Source organism: Oreochromis aureus, linkage group 1 (assembly GCF_013358895.1).
Source record: "Oreochromis aureus strain Israel breed Guangdong linkage group 1, ZZ_aureus, whole genome shotgun sequence".
Taxonomy (NCBI): Eukaryota; Metazoa; Chordata; class Actinopteri; order Cichliformes; family Cichlidae; genus Oreochromis; species Oreochromis aureus.
In genome coordinates this window covers 27167083-27183967 of record NC_052942.1, presented here as the reverse complement: position 1 = coordinate 27183967, position 16885 = coordinate 27167083, and the positions used below count along the sequence as shown (strand labels likewise).

At 41.4% G+C, this 16885-nt stretch overlaps 2 protein-coding genes across 2 annotated transcripts; both read left to right on the top strand.

The window, feature by feature from the left end:
• The first annotated feature begins 4413 nt into the window (after nucleotides 1-4413).
• acta1b (actin alpha 1, skeletal muscle b) lies at nucleotides 4414-8269 on the top strand. The gene is made up of 7 exons (XM_031730861.2): nucleotides 4414-4535; nucleotides 5352-5488; nucleotides 5905-6229; nucleotides 6588-6749; nucleotides 7129-7320; nucleotides 7429-7610; nucleotides 7772-8269. Exons 2-7 carry the CDS (start codon nucleotides 5360-5362, stop codon nucleotides 7913-7915), a joined length of 1134 nt encoding a protein of 377 aa, XP_031586721.2. The 5' UTR covers nucleotides 4414-4535; nucleotides 5352-5359; the 3' UTR covers nucleotides 7916-8269.
• Nucleotides 8270-9202: 933 nt separating this feature from the next.
• ccsapb (centriole, cilia and spindle-associated protein b) lies at nucleotides 9203-12597 on the top strand. The gene is made up of 5 exons (XM_039609201.1): nucleotides 9203-9259; nucleotides 10173-10579; nucleotides 11242-11301; nucleotides 11876-12096; nucleotides 12187-12597. Exons 2-5 carry the CDS (start codon nucleotides 10198-10200, stop codon nucleotides 12367-12369), a joined length of 846 nt encoding a protein of 281 aa, XP_039465135.1. The 5' UTR covers nucleotides 9203-9259; nucleotides 10173-10197; the 3' UTR covers nucleotides 12370-12597.
• Nucleotides 12598-16885: the final 4288 nt, after the last annotated feature.

The window sequence follows — 16885 nt, the reverse complement described above, 5'->3', positions numbered from 1 at the left end:
GCTTCTGATCATGAGGTCTTCCTCTCCTTCTACCATTATTCTGGTACAAGTTAATCTTGATTTCATTTGCCCAGATATTTTTTTTAATTATCTATTTTAGATGTTTTCTGGAAAAATAGAATCTGACCCTCTTATTTGTGCCCACTGTATGACCTCCTTGGGTGGATTTGGGTGGATGTTGTCAAACAGTTTCTTAACCGGGGAAAGAATTCTGTAGTTATCCACTATAGGTGCCTCTCAGGGCTTTTGGTGTTGCTGACTGAGAAGCGCATTTATTCTTGAATGTATCAGGTCAGTGATTTGACCACTGTTAAAGTCTCTCTGATAGGTTTATTTTGGTTAATGACGAGCTCCTTCGTTTGCATTGACATCCCTTCACCACATATTAAGAGTTCAGGTGAACAGCCTCTATATTGTTAACACTTGGGGGGGGAAATCCAGATGTTATATCAGCTAAATTTGTCACGAAAAAACTCAGTTGTCCAACTACTTTGCGCAAAACGGCAGTAATTCTCCTCATGTTCATGGACCTAACTGCGTTTCAGTGCGTGCCTGTGCAGTGTTTCAGACTCTCACTAGGTGGCACTGCTGCTTCATACACTGAGCTACCTTCCTGCTGCGAGGCTCTCACTTCAGGTTTCTGGTTCAGTCCTTCATACCAGACTGAAACCTCATGGTTGTGATATGACTAATGTGTATTCAGCTGCTGGTAGGTTGTGTTGACAGTGCTGTGAGCTTTGCTGCAAATAGACCGTTGTCCCATCTGCTGGCACACAGACAGATCGTGGCATTGAGGGGATGTAGTCGATATATTTATCCTTGTAAAACGTTTGTTACACCTGGGGGGAAGCTAAAGAGTCTATCGAGATGAATCAAGTCTGCATTGGCTTGGATTTAAAATTCGAAAATTGTCAGTTCTGCTTTGTAAATGACAGATTTTATAACACATACACCCAAGACTGAACCACACTGAAAACATCTGGGGAAAAAGTATTTTATGAATAGTTTTATTAATTCTTGACCTTAGTGAGCAAATAATACTATGAGGAAGACTTAATCTAATATAAAGTCTAAATATCTCGTCTTGGAATATTTTTTAACGCATTCCTCAAGGCTTTGATGTCTTACTAAGGTTTCTTGTTGCTTCAATTAAGTGATGTTCACCTTAAGACTATAGACGTTGGGTTCTCCCCCGCACCAGACCAGGTCTCCAATTCCAGCTCCATGTGCTGCAGCTCCCCTCACCGATCCCCACGTGACTACACTGAGCTATTTGAGGAACGCCAAGAAAAGAGGTTCTGACCCTTCTTGGCCTTACACAGCAGCATTCAAAGTCTTTATTTGTCACTTGGAAACACCACACAGAGCCTTACATGGCTAAAAAACAGGAATATAACTAAATAACCAGAATAATTTACGTTGCGTTTTGAATCTCAGTCATGCCAAAGCACCATATGGAGGAATCTCAGGAGAATTTCTCCAGTCACATAAAGCAGAGAAGACTCAATATAATTTTGAGAAATCCACCGAATAGGTAGCCATGCATCAACCTCTGCCTGTCTTTGGCTTGTCACACCACCCATCATCATCCATAACACTGCCCACATGGTGACATTTTACCATCTTCATGTTATGCTCACACCGAGCACTGGAGGGTGATTCCATGAGCTGATTGAATCAAAATGAAGGGAAACAAGAGCTGATAAAAGAGCTGATATTTTATGGTTGTGTTCGATTTTACCTGTCCACTTACAACATCCTCAGTATCCTCAGCCACTCCTCACAGCAGCAAAATGGACAGCAAGTTCATTTAAATCTCCAACATCAAGTCCTGCCTATTTGCTCTTAAAATAAAGAAAGATCTACTGTACATGTCGAGCATGCTGCCACACTTTAAAAGGTAGCACGCTCATGTACAGCAAGAGTATTGGTTCCAGCTACTGAATGCCTGAGCTTGTGCTATTCTTACACGTTCCCTGACACTCTCGCCCTCTGTGCTCCCATGATAGTCCTGAAACTTTCAGCTGAAGAAAGCCTCACTAGAAAAGTAGCAGGTAGGCAGCCACAGAGACTGAGGGAGCTTTTACAAAGAAAATACCCTTTTCCCTCAGCCTATTCATGTCTAAAAAGTGTCCAAAATGCTCTCTGTCACCAAACTACATCTACTTTTTCAAAACACACAAACCCCCCCAAAATATTCTCCCTTTCCAAAGTCTCTGTCTCTCTTCAGCTGCCTCGGTCACACATCTTCCGACCAACTGCACTCATCTTTTCTGCCACCTGCTGCACACGCCCTTTCACCTCCATCTTCCTCCTCCCCCTATGCTCCAGGCTTGCTCTCTCTAATCTCCTCCCCCTCGGCCCCTCTGACCTCCTCTTGCGCGTCTCCCTCTCGCGCTCCCCAACAACTGCCAATCCCTTTACATTTTAGGTGTTTCACTGGCCCCCGGATCCAAAATGGTTCACAACAAGTGCATAAAAGTAGCTTAACCTTGCTCTGCAGCTCCTCCACCCCTTCAGCCCCCCCACCTCCCACACGCAAACACATTCCCTAATCCGCATTCTCTCTACTTTCGGCCTGTACCCAAGGAGGCCCTGCCCATTTGCTGTCATCCACCAAGGCATCCAAGATTTTGTCAGCCTACCTCCTCTTTTCCTCTTTTCATTGACATATCAGTGAGCACAGGTGCTGCGGAAATTCATTTTAAGTTCAGGAAGGAACCAATGAATCACTGAATGCAATTAAAAATTAACTGATTAAGTCCTCTGTTTACACAGGCAATCAATTCATTACCTCCAACCTCTTGCAGGCCATAGTTAGTAGCTGTAATGACAGTCCAGGTTATGTAAGACTATGTGTTAATATTTCTCTCTTTCCATTGGAATCCAACTCGATAAGTAAAATATAGAGCAACCTCTTTTTATCAGTCACTATGTCCATCATTGATTAATTATCCTTCATGATATATTTTAAAATATTTGCAATTAGATGTGTACGAACAGCCACAGTCAACACAAATAATCTACAGAGAAATCCTTGATTTAAGATCTGAATATTAAAAAAAAAAATAAATGAATAATTAGTCATGTTAATGCTGTCCTGCTTTCTGCGTATGCTGCTTTCAGGTAGGAATTCCAGGAGCTGCAAGACCCATTGTGATTTTTTTTTTTCTGTCTGATTGATCAGTTCACCATAAATATGGTTCTTTTCTCTCCTGCTTTAGATCCATCTCTGTTTTTGTGTTGTTGTTGTTGTTGGTTTTTTTTGTTTCTACTCTAATCTAACCCTCTCTCACTCCTCCTATGGAGTTATTATAACCACCTTGGCACCTCCTCTTTCATTCCTTTCGGTGTATCCGTCAGTAATACACACTAACATGCATGTACACACACACGCACGCCCACACTCTCCATTTGTCACACACGCACCAGCTCCCCTCCTCCATTAGAGTTATAATTAATCCAACTGCTTCACTGACAGAGCAGAGTAGCCCCTTCAGATAAGGTTTCAGCTGCTGGCTACTTCGAACTTACAGCTCCGTGAATTTGAAGCCACGTGGGCTGCAGGATGTCCGATTTTGAGTTTAATTCATTGCACGTATTGATAGTCGATTTAATGCATTTTAATACATTTGTGGATGCAGTTATAACTGAGAAGGGGGGGGGGGGTTAAGTTTGCAATCTCCTAATTCTGATTGGTTCTCTGTACATTGATCAATATGTTTAGTATTTAGTGTTGTTTTTTAAAAAGAGTACATTTAAACTAGCAATCAATGAATAAAAAGTACACTTTTATAGCAACACTGTAAGTTATTTCTACTCTAATTAATGTGATTAATTAGAAATAAAGCGTTAATTCTGACATATGATGGCTGAAATAATGCAGTACATATTTAGCTGTTCATATACAGAATTTCCAATTTCAGCTTTTATCCGTTGACCTTTAATAAACCTGTATTAATTGAGTTATTAATTGGCCCTGTACAGCTCTCTTCCTGGTTAACCTGTCAGTCACTGCTTCAAGCCCTGGCCCTCACTGTGGCCTAAATCTGTTCAGATGAGGGAAGCATTTTCCCATTTTAAGGCTGGATGAGGCCTACTAGCAACAAATCTATAACCCTGCTTGGTAGCAATTGGCGTCTCCCCTAGAAACACCCCCCAGTGGTCCGCATGGTCCTTATACGGCCCTCGAGGTGGGACCGCGAGCCTTGATGGGAGGTCAAAGCGACAGTTCCATATATGGCGCGCGCTCTCTCCACGTCGGGGGCGCGCAGCGTCACTTCTGATCCCCTCCTGAAATCCGATTGATGGAGTGCCCTCCTTGCCTTCACGTCGGCACCCCACCTCCACCCACTCCCCAGCCTCGGCCTGTCAGTATCCTAATATGGCAGAGGGCCGGGATGGGGGCCAGTGCTGAGGTTTGTGAATGGTGGACGTTCGGTATAAAAGGCAGACAGGCAGCAGCAAGGACTGTAGCTGGTTCAGCAGCAGCACTGGTTGGGTCGTTCTCTCCGAGCCGCAGACACACCCCTAAGGTAAGACCCTGCTAGGACCTGACACTCCTGAAGCCACTCATCCAGGTTGGGACACTAGACTAAGCCTTAACCGGGGAGCCACTGCAGCTACTTAGGGGCAAAAATTAGGAAGGACCACCGGGGACTTGAGGCTGATTTGGGGCAACACGACTGCTGGAGGATAGCTAGACCATAGGAGAGACCTGAAGGAAGAAGAACTGTTTACAGTTGAGGAGGCAGAACACAAACACTGTGCTTGACAGGAGAAGCCTAAACTATCAGATCTGGAATAAAATAGACTAAATAATTGATAAACTGATAGATAGGTAGATAAAACATTTGGACTGATTTTCTGGTCTGATCTTAAGCTGTTCTACTTTAAGTCAATTTAAAAACGAGGAAATTTACCTGAGGGAGGATTGGTGAGACAATGGGAATACTAGGAATTTTGGTTCAACTGTAGCTTATTTTAGAGCCTTGATTTCTTCTAAGATTAAATAAAAAGTAAATCTTGGACAAGTCTAGCCAAATTCCAATAGACAATTTAAAAATAATATCAGTTACTTTTAATAAGATTTAATTGACGTTTACAAAGGATACTCATCACGCGTAATGGCTTGTTAATGTGCCATAGATGTATATAGCGCAAGCAGTGGACTTGAACAGGTTCATGCTCCGTGAAATTATTTTTAGTCTTTTTCGCCACACGTAGGATGAGAATGCAAAATAATTATACAGTTAATCAACGCCTTACTGTGTAATTCATTTCTGTCACATACATTATGGATTTGATGTGATTTAAACTCAAATATTTTGTCTTCCTATCCTCTCTTACAGAAGCCAACATGTGTGACGACGATGAGACTACCGCCCTTGTGTGCGACAACGGCTCCGGCCTGGTGAAGGCTGGCTTCGCCGGAGACGATGCCCCCAGGGCCGTGTTCCCCTCTATCGTCGGCCGTCCCCGCCACCAGGTAAACAGCGAAGAAAATTAACCGATAGACTTGATAACAGCCTGGACTAATTGGCAAGAGCAAAATCCAATAAACAAAAACAATAAATTAACATTTTGGATTGTTAAAACATTTAACATTTATTGTTAAAAGTTATTGTAAAGGTTCAGCTGCTTGTGCAGCTGATATCAGCGCAGTCACAATATTTTTGGCTTCTTTTACCTGGAGCAGCCTTTAAATTAGTAACAGATGAAGTGCCAACTTCACAACTGCTCTGTCTGTCTCTGTGACTAGCGCTGATATTTGGCACATTTACGCAATGGTCACTATGTCTGTCCGAAGACTTTAATCTGTCCAGGAAAGGTCGCACATCTGTATGGATCAGTTGACGTCCCCGGCTAACCTTCCTTTTATCTTGCCCTCTCTCCTCCCTTCAGGGTGTCATGGTCGGTATGGGTCAGAAGGACTCCTACGTCGGTGACGAGGCCCAGAGCAAGAGGGGTATCCTCACTCTGAAGTACCCCATTGAGCACGGCATCATCACCAACTGGGACGATATGGAGAAGATCTGGCACCACACCTTCTACAACGAGCTGAGAGTGGCCCCCGAGGAGCACCCCACCCTGCTCACTGAGGCCCCACTGAACCCCAAGGCCAACAGGGAGAAGATGACCCAGATCATGTTTGAGACCTTCAACGTCCCTGCCATGTATGTGGCCATCCAGGCTGTGCTGTCCCTGTACGCTTCCGGCCGTACCACTGGTAAGACTGACATAAAACAAATAAACAAACATAGCTTACTAAACACATAAAACACATATAGCCAGTTTACCTTATTACTTAATAATATGTTACTGACATAGTCAATCGATCTAACATAAATGACAATAACTATTGAGGGAGCAATTTCACAACAAAACGCTTTTACGCACAACTTTTACGCACAGTCGACCAGCCTTTCTGGAACTGTTCATGTAGGTTTATTTGACTTTATCTCGTAAATTCACCCCCAGGCACCCACTTTACCCATAAATTTACGCACAAAACTTATTTTTTAACCTTTTATTTTTTCTTTTTTGTCGCTCGGACTTTACTAAATTTTCTCCGTGGCTCTCTATAGGTATTGTGCTGGATGCTGGTGATGGTGTGACCCACAACGTCCCAGTCTATGAGGGTTACGCCCTGCCCCACGCCATCATGCGTCTGGACCTGGCTGGTCGCGATCTGACCGACTACCTGATGAAGATCCTGACTGAGCGTGGCTACTCCTTCGTGACCACTGGTGAGCAATTGAACAATAATCAACACGGCCTGAAAGAAAGAGGAAAAAGAAAGAAGGAAACTAGCATTTTCTAGCAAGACGTGTTTGGGATAATTTGCTATGACATGCTTTGATCAAAGATTTACCCATACAGATAAAAAGGCGCAGCAAATAATTGTCACACTTTGTGAGGCCTATTAATGCCCACATGCGCGTATATTGATACTTAAAAGTAAAGATATTGTTTTAAATAGAGTGAAAATAAGATGTGTACATGTTCACAACAGCGAAGAATTTGTGTAGTTTAGCCCATTAAATCCGTGTTATTACGCACATTAGTATTTCACGCTTCACGCTTTTGACACTCTGAATAATAACTTATCAACTTATAACTCCACAGCCGAGCGTGAGATCGTGCGTGACATCAAGGAGAAGCTGTGCTATGTGGCTCTGGACTTCGAGAACGAGATGGCCACCGCTGCCTCCTCCTCCTCCCTGGAGAAGAGCTACGAGCTTCCCGACGGTCAGGTCATCACCATTGGTAACGAGAGGTTCCGTTGCCCCGAGACCCTCTTCCAGCCTTCCTTCATCGGTACTTCAAAGAATCGGTTCTTTAAAAAAAAAGTTTTTGCCACCAAATAGACTTACTGGTACATACCGGGTACTCATTTCTTAACACTTTTTCATCTCATCTGAACAGGTATGGAGTCTGCTGGTATTCATGAGACTGCCTACAACAGCATCATGAAGTGCGATATTGACATCCGTAAGGATCTGTACGCCAACAATGTGCTCTCCGGCGGTACCACCATGTACCCTGGTATTGCTGACCGTATGCAGAAGGAGATCACTGCCCTGGCTCCCAGCACCATGAAGATCAAGGTACTTGAAATTGAACTCAAATCAGAGAAGCAAAACCTTCAGAGTTTACAAGAAGATTGAAATATTTTACGCATAAATTGGCAAATACGCACCCGATTTCACTGAACACTTGTTCACTTATAGAAACCGGCACTTTACTAATCCGCTCTTTCCTCCTCCAGATCATTGCTCCTCCTGAGAGGAAGTACTCCGTCTGGATCGGTGGCTCCATCCTGGCTTCCCTGTCCACCTTCCAGCAGATGTGGATCTCCAAGCAGGAGTACGACGAGGCCGGCCCCAGCATTGTCCACAGGAAGTGCTTCTAAATCCTCCATCTTTTTCTCCAGCTTCTCCATTATCTCAATCATTTTTACCACCAGCCGCCTGGAGATCAAGCAAGGAGGAGGATCGACCTCTGCGGCACGACAACACTCTGCTGTCGATGGACTGTCTGTCCGCGCTGCTGACATTCATATGCATTTTTTAATCCTTTCAAAAATGTGCATACTTTATGGCTGTCTGTTGTCTGTGTTGCACGGAGAAAGGCTGTGAAAACCACCACTGAACCATGCATCCACCAAAAAACTTTAATAAAAAAATAAGAACAACATGTTGCCCAACACATGTGAATGTAAGTGTATATACATATTGATAATTTATTAAAGTCCATTATTTGGTAACTTTGCCCCTGGTCTTGTTTTTCCGGTAGTGGCAGAGGATGACAAACAAAAGCGCAGGGAAATCAGACGATAAAAACATTTTTATCTCTTAAAAGATAAATTTGCCTTACGCCAACAATGTAATATTTCAGTATTCAACAAATCCTGAAAGAACTGGGGGAAATAAACCGGGATAACCACTAAAGGAAACATAGTGCGGCTAATTGTTCCACGAAAGACCAGGTGCAGGGCGCATTCATGGACATCAAAATCCGACCTGGCACGAATGTCTGGATCATATTTGGATGGATGAGAGGCAGGAGGAGGGGCTGCTAGGTGAAAGAGGTATAGAAGGGCGACGCCTTCGAGCAGTTGCAGACTGTCGGTGTTTGACTTGCCAGGAATGCGCAAAGGCAGCAGCAGCAGCTCAGCCTTTTAGACTGACTGGATTAGTAGCATATCGGACACCTGACACCCTCCCTGCACGACCATAGGAGCTCACCAACCGGCCCCCAGACCATCTTTAGACACAACCAGACCCCGGGTACAGTGGGTCCTCTCCGCAGGATTATACCTTATATGCCTATAAGCTCACAGGTTCTGTAGATGTAGGTTTGGGAGTAGGCTGCAGGCGCGCACATCATTTATAGCACCCGAGTAGCCTATTGTAAGATAACATGTTTCCTGTTTTCCCCCCTACAGAGCACCATTTATCTTAATTAACACGTCGGGCTAGGTGTAATCACTGAAGCCTAAACGGGTCATATTTTATACAACAAAAACAAACTGTATTTTCATCCTCTTTTGCCATTTTGTACATGTTCCATGGCCGCACAGACGGCATTCCTGACATCCCGGCGCGGGGCCACCTGTTGCGGGTGTGTTTGGCTTTTTAAAAACGTCTTCAGGTGGGCGGAGCTAAGCTCGGAGACGCAGTCCCGTGTGTGATTACAGCAGCGGCACTGTGAACGCCATCTGTTCTGCTCTGCTTCCGCGAAATCCGACCCCGGTGTGAGTATATTTACTGTACGCAAAATTAGACCGTTACAGCCCCGAATTTCTCCGTGCGAGGCGCGCACTGCTGTTGAGTAGTGACGATGGATGGTCTGTGACATTTAACGTTTACTGCGCTTCACCTGCGGGCGCTGACAGGCGATTATCGCTGCCGTGTGTCAGTATTAGCGCCATATGATTAATAATGGAGGTCTATAAATAACGCATTTGTCATGAGGAGGTAATAGCTATAAAAGCTACAGGCAATATATAGCCAGCTCACTGATTCTCAGTTATAGCCTAATGGCGTATGGTACACTTGTGCTTTCTGTACGCATGTGTTGATTAGCTGGACTATGGAAGCAGCATTTTTCAGCAGTGAGGACAGGCTTGTAGAGCTGTAGCTGAATGCGTTTCACAGCCTGTCGTGTTTTTTTGTTTCTTGTTTCCTTTTTTCACACTGATTTGCGGCCGACCTGTAAATTGAAATATTCAAGAGCAGTTTACACCTCTGCGGCCAATCAGAGGAGAAGGTGGCACTGACGTCATCGCGTTCAGGCACTTTCTGCTCTTAACGTTGTAACAGTTTTTACCGGAGGCCATTTAAAAAAAAAAATGAAACGCGGATTAAATGAATGAAAAATAGATCATTTAGTATGTAATTGTCCCCAGATTTGTCTTTTGCCCTCTTTCCTAACACAAGGAGGCAAACTGCCCCCCGCCTGCATCCGCCTTCGACAGGATGTAGGCGGGCTCCTTAGAGGAGGGGGAAACCCTTGTGCTGCTCCGTCATTGGTTTTAACGGCTTCCCCATTATCTTTTAAATGTCTGGCGGTGCTAACAAACACGGAGCTGTGGGTAAAGGGGCGTGGAGGCTGTTTAGGCTTATAACAACGTGTTCTGCGTGAGTAACAACAAGCTGTTTTTTCAGTTTAAAGAGTTTTCAGAGGAGCAAGATGGTGGCGAAGAGGATCCGCTCGGAGTACATGAAGAAGTTCAAAGATCCCAAATGGGACACGTACACTAAATGTTACGAGGAGATGTTGAAGTACAGGCTGACCCGCAGGCTGCTGGAACACACGCACAACCCCTGGTTCTGGAGCGGCTCCGATACTGACTCGGACTCGGGAGGTAGAAGTCCTCCTATTCCTCCAAGCAAGAACCAGGTACGGGACCAGGAGGATACCGGTGGCCGCGCGGAGGCTGAGCTAGAGGAGTGTGGGGGTGCGAGGACGGACACACAGCAGGAGCAGAGCAGAACCTCGGGGCCCGTACCCAGGCTTCCTATTCAAGAAGAGGAGGAGGACACAGGGCCTGCTGCACAGTCTGCACTTCATGGTAACCTGTATAAAACCCTTAATAACATACTGGGATGTATCATATTAAATATTATGTATTAAAGCCACCGAAAATATAATGGTAATAATAATAATAATAATAATAATGATGATAATAATGATGATGATGATGATGATGATGATGATAATAATAATAATAAAGGGCTGGGATTAAAGTTCCAAATGTATCAGGAAAAAAACAGGTAAATTTATAAGAAAAAAATGAATTGGCAACATAAAGAGCAAAATAAATATTTAAAAAAATAATAATAATATTTTAGTTATTTTGTCCTTGAATTTGCCACTTTTACTGTAGTTTTTTCATAATTTTGTCGTTCACGTTTATCTTAAAAACGTCGTGTAAATTTGACATATTTTTATTACTAAATTCGCCTGCTTTTTCTTTCTTTTAAATTTTCCCTTTTTTCATAAACTACTGTCTTTTTACGTTTTAAAAAGGTTTGCTATATTTGCCAGTTTTCTCATTAACTGGCCAATAAAAAAACCACTAATGCGTCTTTTGTCAAGTTTATTCTCCAAATTTCAGCCCTCCTGTCCAGCTCCTTTATTTCTTTTTCTTTCAGTGGCCCTATTACTGCATTGTAGGCATACATGCTTGATACTTTTCTGTAACTTACGATTTTCTTTGCTCTTTCGGCCCAGCGTCTGATGCTATGAGGGAGACAAAGGTACTACAAGAGGAGCAGAGAGCCAGCAACAGAGGTACTAAGTAATTAACAGTTTCTGAGTCAATTAAAAATAAATAAATAAACGAAAAAGCGTTATAATAAACATTGTTAATGAAATGATGAACTGAAAGTTGATTAAAGTTAAGTCAGTTTGTATTTTGCTTTTAGCAAACAATAAAATTATAATGAATAATTGTAGCTAATCATGTTTAGCTTGCTAAATCAGTTATTTTACTCCAATAACAAAAAAAACTGTGAATGAATTTATAGAGTAAAATGTAAGAAATCCTAGATAAGTTATATTTTCTAATTATAATATTTTTCAAAACATACTTAACGTAACACAGTATAAAAACCCGACGTCAACAGACTGCATGCCATTGATTGGTCAGTCAGTAACATCATTCGAAGAGTCATTGGAGTGACCCAGTCCCCAAAGCCAAAATGTAATTATCATGTAATTTTTTTGTAAAGAAGTCTTAACTGAAGTTAATTAACTCTCTGTTATAAGCAACGTCCATAGATAGTTTATAGTGCCTCTGGTTTATTTTGTGAGTTCCTCTTCCATGTTGGTGGTGCTTTAGCCTGTTTGCTTTTTCTGTTTATAGAGAGAGACCCTGAGGGACCCCGACCACAGCAGAGTAAACCCTCAAAGTCCTTGAGGCAACCCCGGCGATCACAGCGGGTCAGGCCTGCACCATCTCGACTGCCCAGAGACGACAGTAAGGAGAGCAGGCATCCTTTCGCCTTGTATGGGTCGGGGGAGAAGGATGCAGACACTGCAGGAAGGAAGACGCACAACGTTGGCCCAGTGGCTTCGACTAATGAGGTTATTTTACTGTCATAGTGGGTTTGTTGACAGGTACATACAGAAGCTTCAGCAGGATGTTGTTACATTGTACATTCGTTTACCTGATAGATCTATGAATCGGCTCTGCGTGCTAAGACCAGGCGGGAGGTGGAGCGTCAGATCCAGACTCAGCGGTCTGAGCGGCGGAGAGCCAAGTCTGCTGACCTGGACAAGGCCAGAAAAGTGGTCCAACCTGAGTTCAACCCCTGGCTCACTGAGTACATGCGTTGCTTTTCGGCTCGCTCACGATAGGACACAAACAGGAAAAAAGACCCTCTACATCAGAATGACTCTAGACAACAAACACAAAACTGAAGCCATCACTGCCTCTCACCTCTAAAGTTTAAACTTCAAGAGGCCGAGTAGTAGGGCTGCCACGATTAGTCGACTAGTCACGATTACGTCGACTATTAAAATCGTCGACGACTAATTTAATAGTCGACGCGTCGTTTGAAGCTTTGTAAGATCCCAAAAGACGCAGGAATAAGTAGTAGTATTTAAGAGTGTAATAACGGACTGAAACAGAAGATGGCAGCACTGCATGTACAAGGATGCCAGCTGCCGTTAAACCACGAAGAAGAAGAAACTGTGTCCCAGAATTCATAGCGCGGCCCAGCGCAGTTGTCAACAATGGCGGCAGCTAGTTAGTTTTAATATTACTCTTATTATTCTTTCTGGGTCACAAAATAAACGTTTAACATATTTTCAGGTGAGAATGTAGCTGTGTAAACCTCAAATATCTGCTCAGTCTATCAAGACACCACATATTTTCAAAAGCGCTCCGACGTTTTCGGAGACGTCTGTTACCCACCAGCTCGATAGCGAGCCGGGGTTCTAGGCTCATTAGAGTCGGTGAGAACACCGGACTCCCGGCAAATCGTTTTCAAACTCACCACCGTCTTTCGCTACTCAGGTTAAACATGTAATATAAGTCACTTAGATAACTTAAAAATATTATTGTTTGGCTTTTTTTTAGTATTTTATTTGTTCCTGAGTAAATTGGTTTGGCTGAGAAATAAAGTTATAGTTTTTGCACAGATGAATAAACGTCAAGCAGACAACTGAATATCAGAAGTGTGAGATGCTCGAGAATATACTCCGGTGTCCTGTTATATTTTAGATAGCAAGGAGCAGACGGCTGAGTTTATTAAACTTCACTGAAACAATCTGCAAATTTCATTAAAAGTGTAATAAACTATCATCTTGTCTTTATTTTTAGTTAGCACATACCTTAAACACTTCAAGCTGTAAGCTAATGATAGTTATATAAGAGCAGACGCATGCTGGTGCAATAAGCTGTACATTTTATGTCCAATGGATGCATGATCTGATTAGTCGACTAATTGCAAAATAATCGTTTGTGGCAGCTCTACCGAGTAGAAATATATTTATACTGGGATTACTTTAATGTTCCATACTATGAATTTGTTAGTTACTTGATCTAGAGTTTTCTGCAGTTCCTTTTTAAATGTTCTGTTCCCCTATATTTTAGAGTTAAAATTGGCATGCTGTAAAACAAACATACCTCAAGGTTTAAAATGAATCTTTTTTTTTTCGAGTATTATTGAAACAAAGAAAATAGTTTCAATAGAAGTAACAGACGGACAATAAAGTCTGTTTTTTTTTGCATAAACAATATAAAAAAGCATTATTGAATGATATTAGAGCATAGGTATGATAAGCACTAACAGAGCCCTTTAAAAAAAAAAAAGAGTTCTTGCATATAATATAATAGGGTCATAAATGACCACACTTGGTCATTTTAGTGGCTAAAGGAGCATGGTCACTTGAGGATTAAACACCAACGCATGTAAATGGTAACATGAAATGGATTCATACAGATTCTCAGGATGGAAGCTGACTTTCCTGCAATGTTAAGTTTCACTGTGTGGCTTATTCCTCCACGTTTCTATAAACCACTTTTACTAAGACAGTACAATAATATGTATTTTACAAGTAAGATACTTTATAACAAATGTAAAAACAATGGATACGTCTGTAATACATAAGTTTAGTTGAGGATGAGGAGTCCCAAATGTATGTCAAAGCCATACTTTGATGCAGCCCCTTTAAATACATGCTGTATAAGATGTACCCATATTTTTATACATAGATATCAAACTACAGTCGGACATGTCGAAAAGATAGTCTTGTTCTTCTGAGGTAAAGTGACCAATGGTGTGAACGTATATAATAAGTCATTTCCTGTGTGTGCACACAGACACACAAATTTATGCCAAGAACTCAGTAGTTTAATCAGATGAAAGTTTATTTCAGATTCACTCGACTTTTAATGTGCATATTTTCCTATTTGTGCAGAGTACAGCTGAATACACTTAATTGATGTATAGATATATTGATATATAAGAGTGGATTTTTAATGCTGGGAGCTGCTTCATGTTTGTCCCTCTTGATGGTTCAGACTTGGTTGATAGGTAGTGACTCACTTTATGCTGACAGTGAAAATCACACGTGTTTTGTGACATTCTATTTTCAAGTATTTCTCATGAACTCTGACGCGTTAGTGACTTAAAGTGGTTTTATAACTGATAACATCGCTTTGTTCTTAATCATTTCGGTGCTAAGGTCTCAACGGTATTGTGGATACTGCGGACTTTCCTTCATACATCCACATACGCAAGTAGCAGCAGCATCAGAGAGAGTTCAACACACGGCAGGTTTTTGTTTTAAAAGCACAGGTAAATAGAAAAAACACAAGCAGATTTAGAAACATTCATAGAAAATAACCAAGACAGAGAAGTGCTGCACAGACAACACCTGAAAGATTTACAGGGGACGCAAAAACGCTAGACTGTGTTTGGCTGATGGAGCACAGTCTATTGACTTGCAGCTGACTTGCTGCTGACTTCCAATAACTTAAGTCACAAAAACTCTGAACAACAAGCATGTATGGAAGCTGTATGGACAACAAACGGTTTTTGGCATCCATGAGTAAAATCTTTGACTAACTTCTGAGAAAATAACTTGAAATTGAAATAAATAAATTTTTTACTTACGGTTCAAAATTAGGGTTGTCAACATTAACACAGATTAATCCGTCATCACGATTAAAGTGATTAAAATTTTTTATGCAATTAACCCATCTGAATTGCAGAATGACTCAAAATCCCTGAAATGTCTCTGTCAATGCATTTCGGGCAGTTTGTCCAAAGTTTGTCCATTCTGCACTCCAAATGGGTTAATTGCGTTAAAAATTTTAATCACATTAATCGTAATGACACGTTAATGCGTTAACGTTGAGAGTCCTAGTCAAAATGCATGTTTGTTTGTTTTTGGTGTGGTGGGAAAAAAAGCTTCTTTATAGTTTGGTTTATCAGCTCTTTGTGTCCTCTAGAAATATTTCCAGTTTTTGAATAGGCTTTTGTGAGGGTTTGACTAGTACCTATGTAAGCACATACATGAAAGGCAACCAAAATCTGTGTTGTCCTGTTGTTTCCAACAATTTAATATTTGATATTTAGCAAAACTAAATATCAGAATATTTTAATCTGCGTGATTTGGCTCTGTTTTAAGCCTCTGTATTTAAAACCTCTTGTCTGATTGAGTGTTGGATTTGCAGTTGATGCGCTGGCAGATGGAAGATACTTAAAAAAAAATTAATTGCTGCTTGCATGCATTTCATTAAACTAGAGCGTGTTGAGCTCCCTTTGGTTTGTTGTTGAGGCCAAACGTCTTTATCGATATTCATTTAGAGTCAGCTACAGTTTAAATAACCATTAACAGGAAATGCATACAAACACATTAACACATTATGCTGATGTACTGTTTGGTTTTCAGCCAGTCATGAAGCGCTTTGATCATTTAATCACTGTGATGTTTTCATGTAATTAATTTATGAACATTAGACAAAAGTATGTGAACTCAAATAATGACTGTTCAAACCACAAGAAGTCAGATCTAGTAATGTAACAAAGATAAAATAAGCTTTGTGCCATTAAGACTTATTGAACAAACATTTTCAGCTGTTGTTGCTGTAAATATTTGGCAGATGATAGTTTGGTTAGTGGCCCCGCTTTACTTTTGTTTTTACTTTTTAACACTTGATTTCTGTGAATGTTGAAACTTTGACTTTAGTATTACATTGTTAAGATTTGCTTTTAAATTATAATGAAATGCAGTTTGGTGCAATATTTTGATGCTTTAAAAGTCGGTTTTGAGCCATTGTGATTTTAGATGTGATGAACTTTGACAATCTCAGAAAACAGGAGGGAAGCAGGATGATACATTCCTTACTTCTTTGTTAGTTATTGGGACAAAGCTTTATAGTCGACTTCCTGCTTAGACTGTTTAGACGTGCACCTCTAGTCAGGAGATATTTTACTCACTATGTGTTTTTTCTTAGGTTTACATGATAATGTGTGGCAGAAATCCACCAAGCCAAAACATTCCTGACATGTTACTCATTCACGCTTCACAGTGCAGGATGATTTTAGTGAAAAATGAGTTTCACGTGATTGTGAAGGCACTTGCATGACAAATAACTGATGTACTTGGTCTAGTTTACTGACAACAGGTGTAACAACTACGACACTGTAAAACTGCTTAATTCTGTACATTCTTTGTTTACATATTGAGCTTTGAACAAGCTTCAATGTCATAATTAAAGGATTTAAAACAGGTGGGCTTACGTGGTGTTACGCTGAGCTTTTAATAAAATACATTTACATCTGTGTTTATTCTCAAGACTTTGATTTAATATCAACAGGCCATTTTCATTGTGGCTGAATCCTGATTCTTGCAGTGACAT